General features: G+C 39.7%; 2 protein-coding genes across 2 annotated transcripts; both read right to left on the bottom strand.

Annotated features, from left to right (window-relative positions):
- Positions 1-536: 536 nt before the first annotated feature.
- Positions 537-1469, bottom strand: LOC114107712 (olfactory receptor 7A5-like). Its single transcript, XM_071619073.1, has one exon. The coding sequence runs from the start codon at positions 1467-1469 to the stop codon at positions 537-539; it is 933 nt and encodes a 310-aa protein (XP_071475174.1).
- A 7679-nt stretch (positions 1470-9148) lies between these two features.
- LOC114107902 (olfactory receptor 7A10-like) lies at positions 9149-9964 on the bottom strand. Its single transcript, XM_027955388.2, has one exon. The coding sequence runs from the start codon at positions 9962-9964 to the stop codon at positions 9149-9151; it is 816 nt and encodes a 271-aa protein (XP_027811189.1).
- Between the last annotated feature and the right edge of the window lie 10004 nt (positions 9965-19968).

The following is a 19968-nucleotide window of genomic DNA, read 5'->3' on the forward strand; positions in this document are numbered from 1 at the left end:
CTGTCTCAAACAAAAAACAGAAAGGGCTTTGCCTATGGCTCAGTGGTTAAACAGCCTTGGGTTCAATCCACAGTATCAAATTTTATTTTCTCAGATTTACTTTCACAATAAAATTATTAAAATTAACTTTAGTTGTTATATTCAGTTTTACACATGTGAATAGTAATTATGCATATTTTAAGCAAAATGAACAATTCCTTAGCATGACATAAGTCATTTGAGATTATTTCTAAAAATATATCTTTTGGGATAAATGAGAATTTTCAAGTATTTCTCATCCAAAGTGGGAATAATTTGGGAAAGTTGGAAATGACAGGGGAAAGGGTTGAATTTCATAGTGATCACAGTGTGCAATAAAGTGAAATGTGTAGTGGGATTGTATGTCAAAGTTGAAATCAAAGAAATGGAAACTCTGTGTTAACATAGAAGGATCCAGTCCTGCTTCCACATTCCAGTGAAGAATTGCGGATTCTGCTACTGAAGCTCTGATCCCTGAAATCATGGGCACTTATTCAGTCTCAGCACAATTATCACTTTCATCTTCCTGTGTCACAAATTTTTCTCAGAGCACTCTTGATGTCCTTGTTTCTCAGACTGTAGATGAAGGGGTTCAGCATGGGGGTGACCACAGTGTACATCACTGAGGCTGTTGCAGTAGAGTGTGAGTTTTGGGTCACAGCAGAACTGAGGTACACACCTAGGGTTGTGCCATAAAATAAAGAGACCACAGAGAGGTGAGACGCACAGGTGGAGAAGGCTTTGTACTTTCCCTGAGCTGATGAGATTGCACGGATGGAGGACACTATTTTGAAGTAAGAGTAAAGGATGCCAATGAGGGGGCCAAGAGCCAGCAAGAAAGAAGCAATATATATCACCACCTCATTGAGAAAGGTGTCAGAGCAGGCATGTTGAATCACTTGGTTAAGTTCACAGAAAAAGTGTGGGATTATTTCCAAGTCTGTGCAGAAGGACAGTCGCAATATCATTAAGCTTTGTAATAATGCATGTAGGACACTCACAACCCAGGACACCAGAACTAGCAATCCACAGAGCCTGCGGTTCATGATGACCATGTAGTGCAGGGTATGACAGATGGCCACATACCGGTCGTAGGCCATCACAGTCAAAAGGAAGTCATCCAACCCAGCAAAGAGTACAAAAAGGTGAATCTGGGTGATGCAGCCTGCATAGGTAATGGCCTTGCTCTGTGTCTGGATGTTCGTCAGCATCTTTGGGACAGTGTTGGAGGTGAAGCAGATGTCCATAAAGGACAGGTTGGAGAGGAAGAAGTACATGGGTGTGTGTAGGTGGGAGTCTGAGATGGTGGCCAGGATGATGAGCAGGTTCCCCAGTACAGTGACCAGGTACATGGACAGGAAAAGGCCAAAGAGGAGGGGCTGCAGTTCTGGGTTCTCTGCAAGTCCCAGAAGAAGGAATTCTAAATGTTGAGTATCATTCCCTGGTTCCATATGCATGTGACTACCAGAAATGAGAAAAAGAGCATAACTATTTTTTACAGACAGGTATTACTTACATAATTGAAATGAAACAATACATATTTTGCTATAAAACATAATTTTAATGATGTGTGTGTAGGTCATGTTGGAGTGGTTGCCTAACATATGCAAGGCTCTGGTTACCATCCACATACCTCAAAAAAAAAAAAAATAGAGAAATGCCAAGAGAATGGGGAAAAAATAACTTCTATAGAACATGTGTAGCACTTGTCCCCTAAGGGATCTTGTGTCACCTCTGAAGAGGAATTCCTGTTTCATTCTGAAGGTTTGACTAGGAAGTCTTGCATTTCAGAATTCTAATAAGAAAGTTATTCAGGCCTTTGGGAAGTGTAAATTGAGCACCCCTCCTGAGCATGTTGGTTGTTTCTGTGTTTTGGCTACAGTGAATTGTGCATTAGTCAATGTGGAATGGCAGATCTCTTCAAAATACCCATTTCATTTTCTTTGGCCACATACCCAGTAATAGGATTCCTACATCAAGTGATAATAGTATTTTAATTTTGTGGATTCTCCATAATGTTTTCCATAATGGCTTCAATAACTTGCATTCCTACCAACTCCAGGTCAGGATTCCTTTTCTCCACCCATACACATTGGCCCTTGATATCCTTGTCTTTTTTGATATTAGCCCTTCCAACTGAAGTTAGTCCACAGTCTACCATAGTTTTGATTAGCATTTCCCAGATAATTAGCAATTTTGAGCACATTTCACACAGCTATTGCCCATGTGTAAGTGGTACAGATACACAGTGGAATAATAACAGCTATTAATGAAATGATGCATCTTATCATTGGAGACAACATAGATGAACCTGGGGACATTTATGAAGTGAAATCAGCCAGGTACAGGTACACTAAAGCTACATGATAACATTCCTGTGTGGATTCTGAGAAATTTTATCTCATAGAATGTCAACATAGCATGATGGTCACCAGAAGCTGAGGTGCATTCTGGGCTCAAAGGGATGAGGAGAAGCTCCTCAAGGGGAAAAAAATTACAGTAAGAGAAGAGGAATAGCTTCTGGTGATGTATTGCACAGTAGGGTAATTATAGTTAAAAATAACATGTTCCCTATTTTAAAATAGATAGAGGGGAGGACTTTGAATGTTTGTCACAGAGAAATGATAAATGATTCATAAAATTAAGCCAATTATACTTGTTCAATTATTATTCAATTTATACATATATGTAGATATAAAGTTATTTTTGTGAACTTGTATAATTATATGTCAATTAAAAATAAAGCAAAAACTAATTACTGAGTACCAAGTATGTTCCACGCATTGGATCAGTAATCTATATGAGTTAAAACACAGAAGTCCACATTATCCAAAGAGAGGGAAAGCATATAAGCAAAAATGTTTAAAATCACTTAATATGTATCATGGTGATGGGTACTAAGAGGAAAAAGAAAGAGCAGAGGAGGTTATAGTTTTACAGCAATGCAGGGAACACCAGCAGAAAGAGGGGCATCCAAAGAGAGACCACAAGGAAGGCAGGGCAGGAGCCACCAATCATCCTCAGTGGAGTGGTCTTCATTGGGGACAGTCAGTGCACAGGTCCTAAGGAACATGCTTGTTTCAAAAAAAAAAACTGAGGCACAAAAGAACGCTGTTGGCAAGGAGGAGGAAAAAGATGAAGAGTGAATAGAGATGGTGTCAGAGAATATTAAAGAGTGAGCTGGCCTCACTACTCTCTGAGGCTGCAAGGTACATCCACACCCTGAACCTCTTGCTCTTAGATTTGCTGCAAACACATTCTGTGGATTGCAAAAGGATTCCCTCCTTGCTACCACCTGAGGATAAGTTCTGGCCTCTAGCTGCTAAGAATCACCCTGGAATATATAACATCAGGTCGCCTTTTCTGAGCCCTCCATGAGGCAAACACACACACTCACACACTCTCATAGCCTGATTTATACCACGTCCTCTCTGCCCCAGTCAACCTGATAAGGTTGTGAGCTTCCACAAAACAAGCTAAGTTTGTCTTTTCCCTGAAGAATGTGGACAGGGTACCTAGAGAGTCCACTTGACACTCTTTCCATGAACAAATGAGTGAACCCACCTAATATGCAAACACAGATATGACAAATTGTGGTATAAAGGTGTATTAAGAAGTGTAATGCAAAAAAACTATCAATAAGAGAGCCCACGTATAATGGCATAATTTGTTGTGAACATACTTTATATACAGAGTTATGAAAAATTGTGCTGTGAATTGGTAATTATGAATGTATTGCTTTCCACTTTTGTCATGTATGAAAGAAATAAAAAAAATAATACTTCTTTTCTGTGTTTAAAAAGGAGCATGAAAAGCTGTGCAGTTAACAGAGGGAGAAAGAGAAATAGAGAAGGATGGGGGAGTGAGAGAAAAGGAGAGAGAAGGCAAAGGGGTGGACAGAACCTGAAGAGGTGAGGGCAGAGATAGAGTGAGCTGATGTGGACAAAGGGGAACAGGACCTTGCAAGTCCAGGTATCTCTTCTCCAGGAGGAAAAGGCTGCCTTGGTCCTGGCAGTATTCCAATCCTAGTGACCCTCACTGAGTGCCCAGCACAAACTTTAAGCAGCAAAATACATTTGCCCAAAACACCAAAGTAGTGACATCATTTTCTCAATCTACATTTTAAATGTTTTCATTATTGCATTTCAGTGATACATAATGTTGGGGTCATTGAATATTTTTAATTGTAGATAGTCACAATACCTGTATTTTATTTACTTATTTTTTCTGAGAATTGAACCCAGTACCCACACCTGCTAGGCAAGTGCTCTGTCCCTGAGTCCTAGCCCCAGCCCTGTTGGGGTCATTTTGACACAGACTCACCTGCAGGGAATCTACTTTGCTCCACTTTAGTCCCCAGTACCTCCGTTTTCCCTCCTCTCCTCCCTCCCACTGTTCCTCTTCCTTGTGTCAAGGCACCTGACAGACCATACACTTCAAAAGAAAAAAAAAGGACCAATGTCAAACATCAGGAATTCACAAGTGGAGATATCCAAGGTACCTACAGGAAAGTGGGGAACATTGAATATGAAATAGCAGATCTGTCTTCCCTAGTTCTGCCCCTTTCACCTGACCTATTGTCTTGTCCCTAGTTATGTTGCAGATAAGGCAGGCCTTTTCTCACTATTTTAAAATTATTACAGAATCATTGTGCCTATTCACTGAGTATATATGTGATAATTCCATATATCTATGTGCTGTGTGACGATCACATCAGGGTAATTAGTGTTTCAATCTCCTTAAGTTCTACCATTACTTTGCTTGTTTTGTGTGTGTGTGTGGCATTATTTCATGATCGTTCTTGGGTTTGGGGCTTTTTAAATTTTTTTGTACATGTTATTTTGTTAGACATAATAATTATATATGTTTATGGGGCATATTGTGTTGTTTTGATACATGAGAATATTGCATAATGATCAAAAAAGAGTACTAGCAAGAAAATGTAAAAACAAATTGCTTGTGCCTTGGAAATAAAAGATAAGGAAGTAGAATAAAAACTTATGATTGAATCTTTCATATTTAAAGAGAAACAAACTCCAATATACTTGTGGATGGTGAATATGATCTACAGTAAAATGATGAGGAGCAATCCCTGTATTGTATTGTGGAAAATCAAGAGGCACAGAGACCTAAGAGACACATGAAAAGAAGTTGGAAATATGTTGAAAAGTTGACTTATTAGTGCAAGGAGTGCAGAAGAACTTTCACCAGCATTTTCGTTTAAAGCAAGGATTCACAAGTCAAGAAATATGTGTTGAGTCACATCTTTCAGAATGAAAAACCCTGCCAGGATCCCAATAACAAACACTGGTCTACTGGAAAACATTAGAATCTGTAGACTTTCAGAGACTCCCCACAGATACATCTCCACTTATGTGCTGTGCTTATGTAAATGAAACCTGGGACAATATGCAAAATCAGTGAAAAAAATATCTAAAGAATTAAAATAAATAGAATGAGAGGGAATACACTCCAACCCTAAGCAAAGGGTCTTAACAATTTGAAATAGAGAAGTCGACGGCCATCCCGCTGACTTCATCTTGACAGGTTGTGAAATACTTGCAACGAAAAATTCTGTGGCATACGCATCTTCACTTATTAGGTTAGTTCATTTTCCATGTGGATACCCAGAGAGGAAGGGGATTCAATGAAATATCTATATCATGATTTTCTCCTGCAGGAATTTATTTACAAAAATTCCTAAATCAGATCTTCCTCACCAATATGAAACTGTGCTGAAATATGTTCCATTATAACTTTTTTTAAAAAAAATGAGCTCCCTCCAGTGCATATCTCTCCATACTCAGTACTGGATTTACCCATTCCCCTTCATTGTAAAGGTAAGCAGACTTACATTTTACTTTATTTGAACCACTTGTGCCTCTCATCCCTCTTCTAATTGAGATTCCGTTACCATAAGTTAATGGTCAACAGTGACCCTGTATTCCTGATTTCTTGGTCACTTCTCCTTTTTAGTACCTTATAAATCCATTAATAAATTAATTAAGCTAGCAAAGGACACCACCATCTCTGGGCTGCAGGCCAGGCTACTTGGGCTCTCAGGGAACCTCAGGTGAAAGCTCCTGCCTTCATTCTCTTCAGTCCTCTCCTGTAGAGTCTGCTGGGTCCTCAGACTCACCTGGGTTCCATCTCTGGTGGGAGGGTCTTCATGAACATGCATCAGTTCTTCCCTGGAGGTTGAAGGTGCAGAGTGAGGCTCTAACCCCAGAAAAGAGAACAGAAATGGGTCCAGCTTTGGTCCTCAAGTCATATCTCAAGATCCTGAAGAATAAAGTATGCCCCAGGGTGTGCACTCAGGGAGAGCAGGAGCAATCACATCCCACAGCTTTCTCTATCTGCTCATTAGGCACATGTCCTTCTTTATACTGCAACCTCTAGGCACCTGTTTTCCCTGCAGAACTCTGGTCTATAATCAGGAAAGGAAGAGTTTGCATAGATCCCCTGAGATCAAAGTGCTATTAATCTGCCCCTTTTTACAACCAATCCATGAGCCTCACCTTCCTGATATCCCACCACCCATCACAACATCCACCCTTTGTGCTCCACTTTTCTTACCATGTCGAAAACTAAGAAACCTTCCCTGGTTATTTATCTCTGTCCTCAAAACACTGACTCACATTGGGGACACAGTCTCTGGCATCTCCAGAAGTTTTCTCTGTCCCTCTTTAACAGAGGAGTGAGCTGTGTTTTTTGAAATGTGAAACCACAAGACAGCACCTCCTGAACTCATCACACTTTGCTGATGATACCAGAAATTTCATGCTGGGAATGAACATACATTTTTATAATGAGGGACCAAATGATGGTTCTTGATTTCAGGTGTGTGTATGAGTTTCAAAAGATAAAGACCTAGAATGATAGATACTAAATACCCTGCTATGTTATTGGTGAGATTGCCTGAACAGAGGAACTCAGGACTCTGGCAAGATCTCAGAACAGTGTGGGCTTCCCATGTGTGTGCAGAAGGGAGGCAGTAGGAGAGGTTCTTAAGTAGTAAAAGCCACAGTGTAAATCACACTTCCATCTGTACCGTATCCCCTAATACCTACACAGCAGAGAGTGAGAGCAATGAAAATCAGAAGCCAACATTTCTTCATTGTCTCAAATCTGTTTATTTTGATATGCAACATTTATACACCAATCAGAAAGCAAACTTCACCACAGTCTTCTGTACGTTTTATATCTGGATTGACAGAAAGCCACAGCACATTATCAACAAGTCGGTGTTCTCTTTCATTTACCTGCTCTTGATTGAAGAAATACACAGGATAATTTTAAGCACAGGATGCACCATGACAGGAGTGACAGCTTACAGTTACATGGGAGAAAGTGAACAGCAATCACAGGTTCAAGAGGAAAGGGAAACACATCAAAATGTGAACAGTTTATAAATGGCTTCCTCAGATGTCAATCACTTTTTATTTATAATTTTAATGGAACTTTTAATTGGAGAAAATTGTAGATTAATGGGCAGTAGTAAAAACTGACAGGGAGAAATCCAAAGACCCCTTCGTGAGTTTCTACCATGGTAACACTGAGCAAAATAACACAGCCAGGTATTTACACTGATAACAAGGAAATGAAATCACAGCAAAGAGAATTGTCCATGGCCATGTTTACTGTAGCATCATTCACAATAGCTACACTATGAAGTCGCCCAAGTGCCCATCACCTGATGAGAGGAGGAAAGAAACGTGGCATATATACAACTTGAACATATTCAGCCATATGTAAAAAATAAATCCTGTTATTTGGGGTAATGTGGATGCACCTGGAGGATATTGTGCTCAGTGAAGAAGGCAGATACCGAAAGACAAGTAGTTCATGATGTCTCAAGTGGAGGTTTAAAAAAAAAAGTAAAATGTCACCCTGAACATAGGATAGAGATTACTAGATGTTGGGAAGGGGTTGGAGAGGGTGGATAAGGGAGGCTGGATTTGATCAGTGCACCCTGTGGGCAGGTGTGGAAATGTCATGCTGAACCTAACATTTACAATAATTTATGATATTCAAAATAAAATACAGAATAGCTCCCATCAGTCATGTGTCCCAAGTTTTGCCCTGTTACAGCCCTATCTACTCCCCTCCATGCCCAGAGCCTGGACCTTTGAACCAATAATCTAGAGTCTAGTCCTTTGAATCGTTAATCTAGTAACCATTAATATATTTCTATCATTTCAAAAATGTTGTCTAGTGCATAGAAATATATGCCTGTCAAAAAAGCAAAGTAGATAACTCTGGGAACCTGTTTTGTCCATGTCCATGTTACACACTGTGGACACCATGCTGAAAAATAAACAAGATCCAAAAAGTTGAGTATAAGACCTAATGACCAGCTAACACCATGGTGTGTTAAAGGCTACCTTATGAAGATTGGAAATTCTGGAAGTAATACAGGAAAAAACATCATGAATGCACCATTGAAGATTTATTCTCTGTCAGGCATGGTGGTGCATGCTTCTAATCCCAGTGACTCAGGAGGCTGAGTCAGGAGGATCAAAGTTTAAAGTCATCCACAAAAATTTAGTGAGGCCCTAAACAACTTAGCAAGTCACTATCTCAAATAAAAGCCAGAAATGTCTATGGATATGGCTCAGTGGTTAAGCACCCTTGGGTTCAATCCATAGGACTAAAAATATTTTTTTTTCTCAGATTTGGCTCCACAATAAAATTATGAAAACAGCCTTATTTGATAAATATTTTCACATATGAATATAAATCATGACTATTTTAGTAAAATAAATAAGTAAATATCAAGACATATGTCATGATATTTACTTATTTATTTCTAAAGTTATATCTCATGGAACACATGAGAATTCTCAAGAATTTCTCATCCAAAGATGGGAATATTATGAGAATGTTCAGAAATGACAAAGGAAAAGGATTGAATTTCATAGAGATCAGAATGTGCAAAAAATAATGATTCAGTGAAATTGTATGCAGGAGTCAAAATCAAAGAAATGGAAATGCAAGAATAAAGGAGAAGGAGCAAGTTCTGCTTCCAGAATCTGATAAAGAATCTCAGATTCTGACTTGGAGGCTCTGAGCTCTGCAATCAGGGGCACTTATTCAGTCTCAATACAATTGACACTTTTATCTTTCTCTCTCAGATTCTTCTCAGAGCACTCTTGAGGTCCTTGTTCCTCAGACTGTAGATGAAGGGGTTCAGCATGGGGGTGACCACAGTGTACATCACAGAAGCAGTTGCAATGGAGTGTGAGTTTTGGGTCACAGCAGAACTGAGGTACACACCTAGGCTTGTGCCAAAAAATAAGGAGACCACAGAGAGGTGAGATGCACAGGTGGAGAAGGCTTTGTACTTGCCCTGAGCTGATGAGATTGCATGGATGGAGGACACTATTTTGAAGTAAGAGTAAAGGATGCCAACGAGGGGGCCACCAGCCAGAAATAGAGCAGCAAAATATATCACCACCTCATTAAGAAAGGTGTCAGAGCAGGCACGCTGAACCACCTGGTTAAGTTCACAGAAAAAGTGTGGAATTTCCAAGTCTGTGCAGAAGGACAGCTGCAACACCATTAAGCTTTGTAACAATGCATGTAAAAAACTCACAACCCAGGACACCAGAACTAGCAATCCACAGAGCCTGTGTTTCATGATGACCATATAGTGCAGGGGGTGACAGATGGCCACAAACCGATCATAGGCCATCACAGTCAAAAGGAAGACATCCAACCCAACAAAGAGTACAAAAAAATGAATCTGGGTGATGCAGGCTGCATAGGTCATGACCTTGCTCTGTGTCTGGATGTTCACCAGCATCTTGGGGATGGTGGTAGAGGTGAAGCATATGTCCACAAAGGATAGGTTGGAGAGGAAGAAGTACATGGGCGTGTGCAGGTGAAAGTCTAACATGACAGCCAGGATGATGAGCAGGTTCCCCAGCACAGTGACCAGGTACATGGACAGGAAAAGGCCAAAGAGGAGGGGCTGCAGTTCTGGGTCCTCTGCAAGTCCCAGAAGAAGGAATTCTAAAAGGTGAGTATCATTCCCTGATTCCAAATGCATGTGACTACCAGAAATTAGAAAAAGAGCATAAGTAATTTTCCCATAGACAGGTATTACATCATTGAAGTTAGACAATACATATCTTGCTGTAAAGAAATTAATTTTAGGAATGGGTGTGTAGCTCAGTGGAGGAGTGCTTGTCTAACATGTGCAAGGCCCATGATACCATCATTAGCCTCACAATAAACAAAAAGAAAAAAAAAACAATGGAAAAAATATAATTAGTTTCTACAGAACGTGCATGTGTCGTGTCCCCCTAAAGGATGCTGTGCCATCTCTGTTGATGAATTCCACTTTTACACTCACGGTTTTACTAGGAAGTCATGTATTTCAGAATTCTAAAGGGAACATTAATAGTGCCTTTAGAAGTATAAAAGGAGCACCCCTGATGTGCACTCTGGTGGTTCCTGTAATTTGCTACAGTGAACAGAGCATCAGTAAACATGGAAGGACAGATATATCCTACTACACGTATTTCATTTCCTCTGACTATATCCCAATACTTTGATTGCTGCATCATGTGATATCTACTTTTAATTTTTATAGAATGTCCGTATTGTTTTCCATAATGACTTCATTAATTTGCATTCCAAACAACTCTGAATAAGGAGTATTTTTTCCTCCACATACTCACTGGCCCTTATTATCTTTGAACATTTTATAATAGACCGTCTAACTGGAATAAGATATTATTCTATGGCAACTTGATAATTGGCATTGAGTATTTTTCATATGGCTATTGGCCATTTGTATGTGTATAGTTCACAGTGGAATAATACTCAGCTGTTTATAAAAGATTAAATCCTTTCATCGAGGACAACCTGGATGAACCTGGGGGACATTATGTGAACTGAAATAAGCCAGGTACAGGAACACTAAAGCTGCATGACATCATCCATAGGCAGATTCTGTAAAAGATGATGTCACAGAAGTGCAGCAGAGCAAGATGGTCACCAGAAGCTGAGGAGCGTGGTGGGGACAAAGGGATTTAGAGAAGCTTCTCAAGGTGAGCAACAAACACACAATTAGAGAAGAGGAATGACTTCTGGTGTTGTAATGCACTGTAGGAAATTATAATTAACAATAATATATTACATATTTTAAAATAGTTAGAGTGGAGGATTCAATGTTCCACCACAGAGAAGTGTTAAATGTTTCAGGTGATTAACTAATTACACTTATACAATTATTACACAATTTATAAATTCATGGAAATATAAAGTTATACTAATAATGTTGTATAATTAAGTCATTAAATATAAAGAAACAACTAATTATTGAGTACCAACTCCGTTCCAGGCATTGTATTAGTAATCTCTATGAGGTTAAAAAAAGGCTCCATTATCCAAAGAGAGGGAAAGAACATAAGCAAAAATGGTTAAAATCACTTAATATGTCCCATGGTGATGGGTACTAAGAGGAAAAATAAAGAGTAGAGAGGTAAGTTGTACTTTTATACCAGTTCAGGGAAAACAAGCAGGAAAAGGGGCATCCAAACAGAGACCACAAGGAAGGCAGGGCAGGAGCCGCAAGTCATCCTCAGTGGTGTGGTCTTCACTGGGGAACAGTCATTCCTGAGGAACATGCTTGTTTTGGAAAAACAAGGCTTAAAAGAAAGCCCTTGGCCACAGAAGGATCAAGTAGGAGAGTGATAAGATGGTGTCAGAGAATGTTGAGGAATGATCTGGCCTCATTGCTATTTGAGGCTACAAGGTACAGGGAGTCCTTCATCCATACCCTGAACCTCTTATCCCCTTAAATGTACTGCAAACACATTCTGTGAATTGCAAAGGATTCCATCCTTGCTAAGACCTGAGGGTTAAGTTCTGACCTCTTGCTGCTAAGAGTCACCCTACAATGTATAAGCTCATGTACTCCTTCTCTGAGCCCTCCATGAGGCACATAAACACACACACACACACACACACACACACACACACACAGGAACACACAACACACCCTGGACTTGAGGCCTAATTTATGCCATGGCTCTCATCCCAATCCCACTGACAAGGCTGTGAGTGTCCACAATACAGCTGCGATGATATTTTCCCTACAGAATGTGGACAGGGCACCTGGAGAGTCCAATCAACACACTTTCCATGAACAAATGAGCAGACCCACTTAAGAATGCTGCTCCTCTTCCCTGTGTTTACAAAGGAGCATGAAAATCTGTGCAGTCAACAGAGGGAGGAAGAGAAATAGAGAAGGATGGGGAGTGAGAGAAAATGAGAGAGAAGGCAAAGGGGTGGACAGAACATGAAGAGTTGAGGGCAGAGACAGAGCTAACGTGGACCCAGGGGAACAGGACCTTGCAAAACCAGGTGTCTCTTCTCCAGGAGGGAAAGACTGCCTTGGTCCTGGCAGAGTTCCAAACCCAGTGAACCTCACTGAGTGCCCAGCAAAAACTATAAACAATAAAAGTATGTTTTCTAAAAGTCCAAAGTAATCATTGTTTTTTTTTTTTTTAACCTAGTTTATAAATGTTTTTATTATTTCATTGCAGTGATACATACGGTTGGGGCTATTTTTTGAAAGTATTTTATTTGTAGGTGGACACAATACCTGTATTCTATTTACTTACTTTTTTTGTGGTGCTGGGGATCCAGCCCAGTGTCTCACACATGCCAGGTAAGCGCTCTGCCCCTGAGCCCCAGCCCCAGCCCTGTTGGGGTCATTTTGGCACAATCTCACATGCAGGAAATCTGTTTTGCTCCCCTTCAGTCCCCAGTACTTTCCCTCCTTCCCCTCCTTCCTCCCACTCTTCCTCTTCCTCATGTCAAGGCGTCTGACAGTTCATACACATTAGAAAAAATGACCAAAGGTCAAAAATCAACAATTGACAACAGGAGATATCCAAAGTAGCTACAGCAAAGTGGGGAACTTTTAATAGGAAACAGCAGATCTATCTTCCTGTTGCTGCTCCTTTCAATTCACCTATTGAGTTTCCCTAGATTCACGGCAGATACAGCAGGCCTCTTTCTCCCTGATTAAAGTTCACACAGCATCATTGTGCCTGTTCACTGAGTCTATAGGTGATAATCCAATATATGTGTGTGCTGTACCATGATCAAATCAGGTTAAGGAGCTTTCAATCTCTTTATCACTGACCATTTCCTTGATTCCATTTTTTTGTATGTAACATCAATTACTGGTTGATCTTGTTTTTTAAAATTTTTTTATAAGTGTTATTTTGTTATAGACATAATAACTGTATAGGTTTATTGTGTATATTGTGATGTTTTGATATATTTATATGTTATATAGTGATCAGATCACGGTACTGGGAAAAATGTTAAAATAAATTGCTAGACTCTTGGAAAGAAAAGATTGGGAAGTAGGATTTAAAGTTATGATTTATCTAAAGATATATCCAAATTTACTTGTGGATGATGGACATGATCTTTAGTGAAATGATGAAGAAGAGCACCTTCCAACAGCTGGCCAAAGGTGACTTGGCTTTGGAAATACACGTGTGTCAAAGTGTAGAAAATCAAGAGGCACAGAGACGTAAGAGAGAAATGAAAATAACTTGAAAATATGTTGGAAAGTTGACTTATTAGAACAGAAGAATTTTCACTGGCATTTTTGATAAAGTGGGTATTTACAAGTGAAAAAAATATCAAATTGTTGAGTCAGATCCTTCAGAATGAAGAGCCCTGGCAGGAACCCAATAACAAACACGCATCTGTTGGAAGATACTAAAATCTGTAGACTTTCAGACACTCCCCACAGATGCATCTCCACATAGGTGCTGTGCTCATGGAAAAGGAACAAGTACAACATCAAAATCAGTGAAAAACAGGCTGTTGGAAAGAAAAAATGCAGGGAAAAAAGAAGAAAAAAAGAATGGGAAAGAATATCCTCCAATTCAAAGCAAAGAATTTTTAAAAATGTGAAATGGAGAAGTCAACATCCCTCCAAGGCACTCCCTTGACATGTTATGCAATAATCATAATATAAAACTCTTTAGCATACCTATTTTTCACTTATCAAGTAAATTTATTTTTCATGTGGATAAAACCAAGAGTGGAAGAAGATTCTGTGATATATCTATATTAAGAGTTTCTGATGCTGAGATTTATTTACAAAAATAAAATCCTAAATCTGGATCTTTCCCAAAAATATTAAAAATATGCTGAAATATGCTCCATTGTAATTTTTTAAAGGATCTCCCACCAGGGTACATCCCTCTGTTGTTCATTCTGGGTTGATCCATTCCCCTTCCTTGCAAAGGTACTCAGACTTACATTAACTTCATACCTCTCATCCATCTTCTAAATGAGCTTCTGTAAACAATAGGTTGATGGTCAAAAATGACCCTTTGTTGCTGATTTCTGGGACACTTTTGGTATCTTATAAATCCATTAGTAAATTAATTAAGCTGGCAAAGGACAGCTCCATCTCTGGGCTGCAGGCCAGGCTAATTGGGCTCTCAGGGAACCTCAGGTGAAAGCTCCTGGCTTCATTCTCTTCAGTATTTTCCTGCAGTGTCTGCTGGGCTCTCAGGCTCACCTGGGTAGCATCTCTGGTGGGAGGGTCTTCATGCTCATGCATCAGTTCTTCCCTGGATGTTGAAAGTGCAGAGATAGACTCTGATACCAGACAAGAGAACTGGAATGGGTCCAGCTTTGATCCTCATGTCAGATTTGAAGATCCTGAAGAATAAAGTAAATCCCAAGGGTGTGCAATCAGGGAGAGCAGGAGCAATCACAGCCTACAGCTTTGTGTTCACTAGGCACCTGTCCTTCCTTATACTGCAACCTCTAAGCACCTGATTTCCCTGCAGGACACTGGTCTATAATCAGGAAGAGTTTCCATGGATTCCTCAGGGAGCAGAGTGGAGTCAGGTGCATCAGCCCATATTGCCACCAATCTACAGGCCCCATCTTCCCAAAGTACAAACCACCTACTACCATATCCCTCCTGTGAGTTATAGTTTTCTTCCATGTGTGAAACTAAGAAACTTGCCCTGGTTAGTTATCTTTTGTCCTCAAAACACTGACTGATGTTGGGGAGACAGTCTCTTGTTTCTCTAGAAGTTTTTTCTATCCCTCTTTAACAGAAGAGTGAGGTCTTTTTGTATAAAATGTGAATACATAAGACAACACCTCCTGTATTCATCACTCTTTGCCAACAATACCCGCAATGTCATGCATCTGATAACTCACATTTCTAATGAGGGACCCAATTATGGCTCTTACCTTAGGAGGTGAGTATGACTTTGAAGAGATAAGAATCTTTTAGGCACCAAGACTTGAGCTCCCTTCTCATTTCATGCTCATTCAAAGTTGGCTCTTTTCATGTCACTTCTCTCAAATTTCGAAATGAAACATGATTTTGTATGTACATGTAGATTTGTGTGGGTGGATGACTCAACTCTTTAAAAAATTACAAATCCATAGGCACACATGTCGTATTCACACCTGGCACCATGAACACTTTCTGTGGACCCACAAAGTATTTCCACACACTTCATTTATTCCTCACAACATTGTTCTGAGGTTATGCTTATTTACCAAGATTAACTTCAGAATAAAAGGCACTGGGGGGGTTAACTTTCTTGATATTAAATGTTTAATGGTGCAATTATATTGTCACATATTTTTAGGGCATTATATGATGTTTCCATACTTTTAAACTGGGTAATGACCAGATCAAGGTGAGCATATTTACCTCCTCAAGCTTCATCATTTCATTGTGGTGAACACACTCCAGACTGGTAGAAAAAAAGAAGGTGAAACAGGGCAAGGAGCGGAAAGAGAAAGGGGACATACTTGGGGTTTAGTTGGAACCAATTGTATTCCATGCTTTATGATTATAGCTAGATGACTCCCAATATTATGTATAATTTTAAAGCACTAAATGCAAAGGATATTGGATTCCATCATTTTTGAAATATGCAGGACCTTATCATGACTGTACTTTGCGACAGAACAGCAGAACCAATTCCACACACTTGACTACAACTTAGTACCCTGGGGCCAACCTTCTCTGTCCCTCCTGCTCCCTTACACTTTCCAGCATATGGGGACCAGCATTCTGCTCTGTGCTCCTGTGAGAGCAACTTCTGTGCCTTCTACATGTGAGTGAGGTCCTGCCGTACTTGTCTCTCTGTGCCTGGCTTGTTGCCCTTCACACAGTGACCTCCAGTTCTCTCCATATGATCAAGGATGCCAATTTTATAACAATTGTATATAAAAAAAGTTAAAGCTTATTGAACACGTTCTTCAATTGACACATGAGGTGAACTGTTCATAGTAAGATTTTATATCTTTTAATGAATATCTAGAAAAGTGGCGCTCAAAGTATCCAGAGCAGAGGTTGATAGAGAGAGATGGAAGCATTAATTATCTTCATTTTTTCAGCTTTTAATGCACACAAGTAATAAAGTATTACACTGCACCCATACCTACATTCAATTATTACATGTTAATTATACATGTTTCTGAAATTGTTTAAGAAAATAGACTTGTTGACTATCCTGACATGATCATTACACACTGTATACATGAATTGAATTAATTCCATACCCTATTTGCACAATTAAGAAAATTATTGAATTAAATATTTTAAATTATGTATGTCAAAAATGATAATAGAGTAAATGAGACATTATTACCCTATGTGCACACATATATATGACCTACGTTACTACACTACATCATTTAAACCAGATGAATGAGAAGTTATAATCCATTTATGCATAATGTGTCAAAATGCACTCTGCTGTCATGTATAGTGAACTGGAATAATTTTTTAGAAATAAATTTAAAGAATTGATAAGAATTTTTTTTCAAACTAGGGGAAAGTGTTTTTTTTTTTTGTATATTGTGGATATTTGCTTGATTATTTGTAATTATTTACCTACTTATATTTACCCTATAAAATCAGGTTGCAAGCCTCAAATATGAACAATAAGATTCACCCTAGAATAAATTAAATTTAAATTAAATGAAATCCCAAAAGTCAAAATAGGCATATACAAATTATTTCAAAACAATTACCATTTTTGAAATGCAAGAAAATTGTCAATGTGCCTGAGTCAGTGACCTAAAAGAATAAATACAAATGACTTGGGAACATGTGCTCAATTTCATGAGTACACAGAGAAAATCACATTAAAATCATCAAGGGGACTTTAAATACCTTACTTTGGTGTTTGCTGTAGTCCTAAATCTGCAACACCCAGAGACAGAGCGATTGTTTGTTGGGGAGAACCCCAGAAGCAGGAGTCTGTATCAGAAGATCTTGATTCCTCTGAGCTTAATTTACTCTTTAGTAAAGCTTCTCTAGAGCCATCTTAACATGAGATCAGGGACCATGCCCTGCCCTTTGTGACCTCAAGCTGGTTGCCTGGTGACCATAAGGTCCTGCTACATGATGAGGGAGTGACCAGAAACCTCCAGAGACAGTGTGTATCAGATGGTCCAACAAAGTGGCAAATGCTGAGTGGAGTTTTAAAATATTAATTTAATGGACAAGTGATTGTACATATCCATACGGTGACGTGATGTTTTTTGCACATGCACACAATGTGTGCTGAACAAAACAGCTTAAGGGAACTTTTCTTCCCCATATCATTACCTTATGTTTCCAGGTCTGTGCTCCTCACTTCAGATCGTCATAAAACACATGACAAGATCTGGGCACTGCAGTCACCACCCACCCCCACTCACTGTACAACACCAGGACTGGGTCTTCCTATTCACCTGTGTTCCTGTACCTGTTATCCAGCCTCCCTTCCTCCTCCTCCTCCTGCCTCCTTCCCAGCCTCCAGGGTCACTATTCTGTATGTAGATTGAGGCTCCTTTGGCCTCCACATAGGAGCACATGCAGTGTTTGCTTCTGTGTGGCTTCTTTCATGGGACACAAGGGCCTGTCCCCTTTATTTTCTTGTAAATGACAGGATTTCATACTTCTTGAACTCTGAAGAGCATTCAGTTATAAATATACCACATTTGACTACTGTGAAGACTGCCCCTGGAACACTGGGAAGTGCAGGCACATTTTTGGAAGCTAATTTCAAATCCTCTATTTTTTATTGTCAAGATCTACCTCCAGGAGTCTGGATTTCTGTTTTTTTCTGCCTCAAAGTCTCTTAGTTAACCAGCCCATGTGTAGTTTTGTGGCTCAAACTCTCTCTTCTTTCCCTTCAACCATCTCCTAATTTTCATTCTATTAATATAAAATTCACAGAGGACAAACCCTTTTCAGGAACTGTACTAGACATTATGGTTGCAGGCATAGATGAGATAGGGTTTAGAATTTCTAGGATTTCATACAGTGTGAGTATAATACTTCAGTAAGTTGAGGATGACAGGAAGGAAAGAGGAACCATCCAAAAGGCAGGAAATCTTCATAGTTGGTCTCATTTGCATCACCTCAGAACACATCTCTGCAAGTGAGTTTCCAGGGCAACAAGGCCCCCCAAGCATTACTTGTGAGGTTACATGTTAAAGGTATAAGATTTGGTTTGTTAAAATTAAAGACAATCCCTTATTGTAGATAATTGGGAAAGTGCCCTGTTATATTCACACAACTGAGATTTCCTGATGAACGTTAAAAGGCTGATCCAATGTGGAACCTCAGGAACAGTCCTGAGGACAGGGAGGTCCTGAAGGGAGACCCCAGGAAAGAGTGGCATTAAAACCTGTGAAAGCTGAGGTTGTCAAAGGGCTGCATGGAGGAGGCCAGGCTCTCGGGCCCTTGATATAGTGCCCACTGCTGCTCAGGAGAGTCCTGCCATGGCCTTCACTGGGCACCATCCACCTGACCCCTCCAACTCCCTGCTCCTAAGAGTGTAGACAAAGAGGCTCAACATGTGGATGACACCAAGGCTACATCAAGGTCATCTAGACAACAAAGTGCCTCCAGAACTGAGGAAGACCTCAAGGCCAGTGCTACAGTCTCAATATTAAGTATCACCCAAAGGCCCTGTGTTAAAGGTTGGTCCCCAGCTTGGTGATATTGGAAGGTGGTAGAAATACTAAGAGGAAGGTCTAGTGGGAAATCTTAGTTCATTTGGTAATTGCCCTTGAAAGGGATTGTAGGACGCTGATCTGTTCCTCTATCTCTTCCAATTCCAGGCCATGTGGTCAGCGGCTTTCCTCTGCCACATTCTTGCTACCGCTTGTCATGTGCTCATTGAAATAGGGCAAGCCTTCAGGCCAATCCAAAACAGATTGGAATTTGAAAACTGTGAACCAAAATAAATGTTCTCTCTGTATAAATTGATTATCTCAGGTGTTGTGTTATAGTAACAGAATGCTGACTTGCATAACCAGTGCATAATGCAAAGACATTACAAATAGTTTAGACCTCCATGCAGAAAAGGCTTTGAATTGGTTCCTGACTGTCAAAATTCTAGAATGATAGAAACTAAGGACACTGCTATGTTATTGATGAGGTTGCCTGAATAGGGGAACTCAGGATTCTGGCAAGTCCAGAACAGTGTGGGGTTCCTATGTTTGTGCAGAAGATGGGCAGTAGTAGAGGTTTACTTAATAAAAGCCATATTCTAAAAGAAATATTCATCAGTACTGTCTACTCTCATCTCTATCTATCAGAGATCAAGATCAATGAAATGTCATATGGCAACATTTCTTTTTGCCCAAATATGTTTATTTCAATATCCATCAGTTTTACACCAACCTGAAAAGCAGACTTCACCACAGTCTTTTTACATTTTGTGTCTGGGGTGACATAAAACCACAGCACATTGTGTTGTCTTTCATTTACCAGCACTCATTAGAAGAAAGCACATGAGGGGAATTTGAAGCCTAGGATGCATCAGGACAGCAATGACATCTTGCAATTCCATGGGAGAAAGTGAACAGCAATCATTTGTTCAGGAGGAAAGGAGAATGCATCAACATTTAAACTATTTGCAAATGGCT

This window comes from Marmota flaviventris, chromosome 1 (genome assembly GCF_047511675.1).
Source record: "Marmota flaviventris isolate mMarFla1 chromosome 1, mMarFla1.hap1, whole genome shotgun sequence".
NCBI classification, from domain to species: domain Eukaryota; kingdom Metazoa; phylum Chordata; class Mammalia; order Rodentia; family Sciuridae; genus Marmota; species Marmota flaviventris.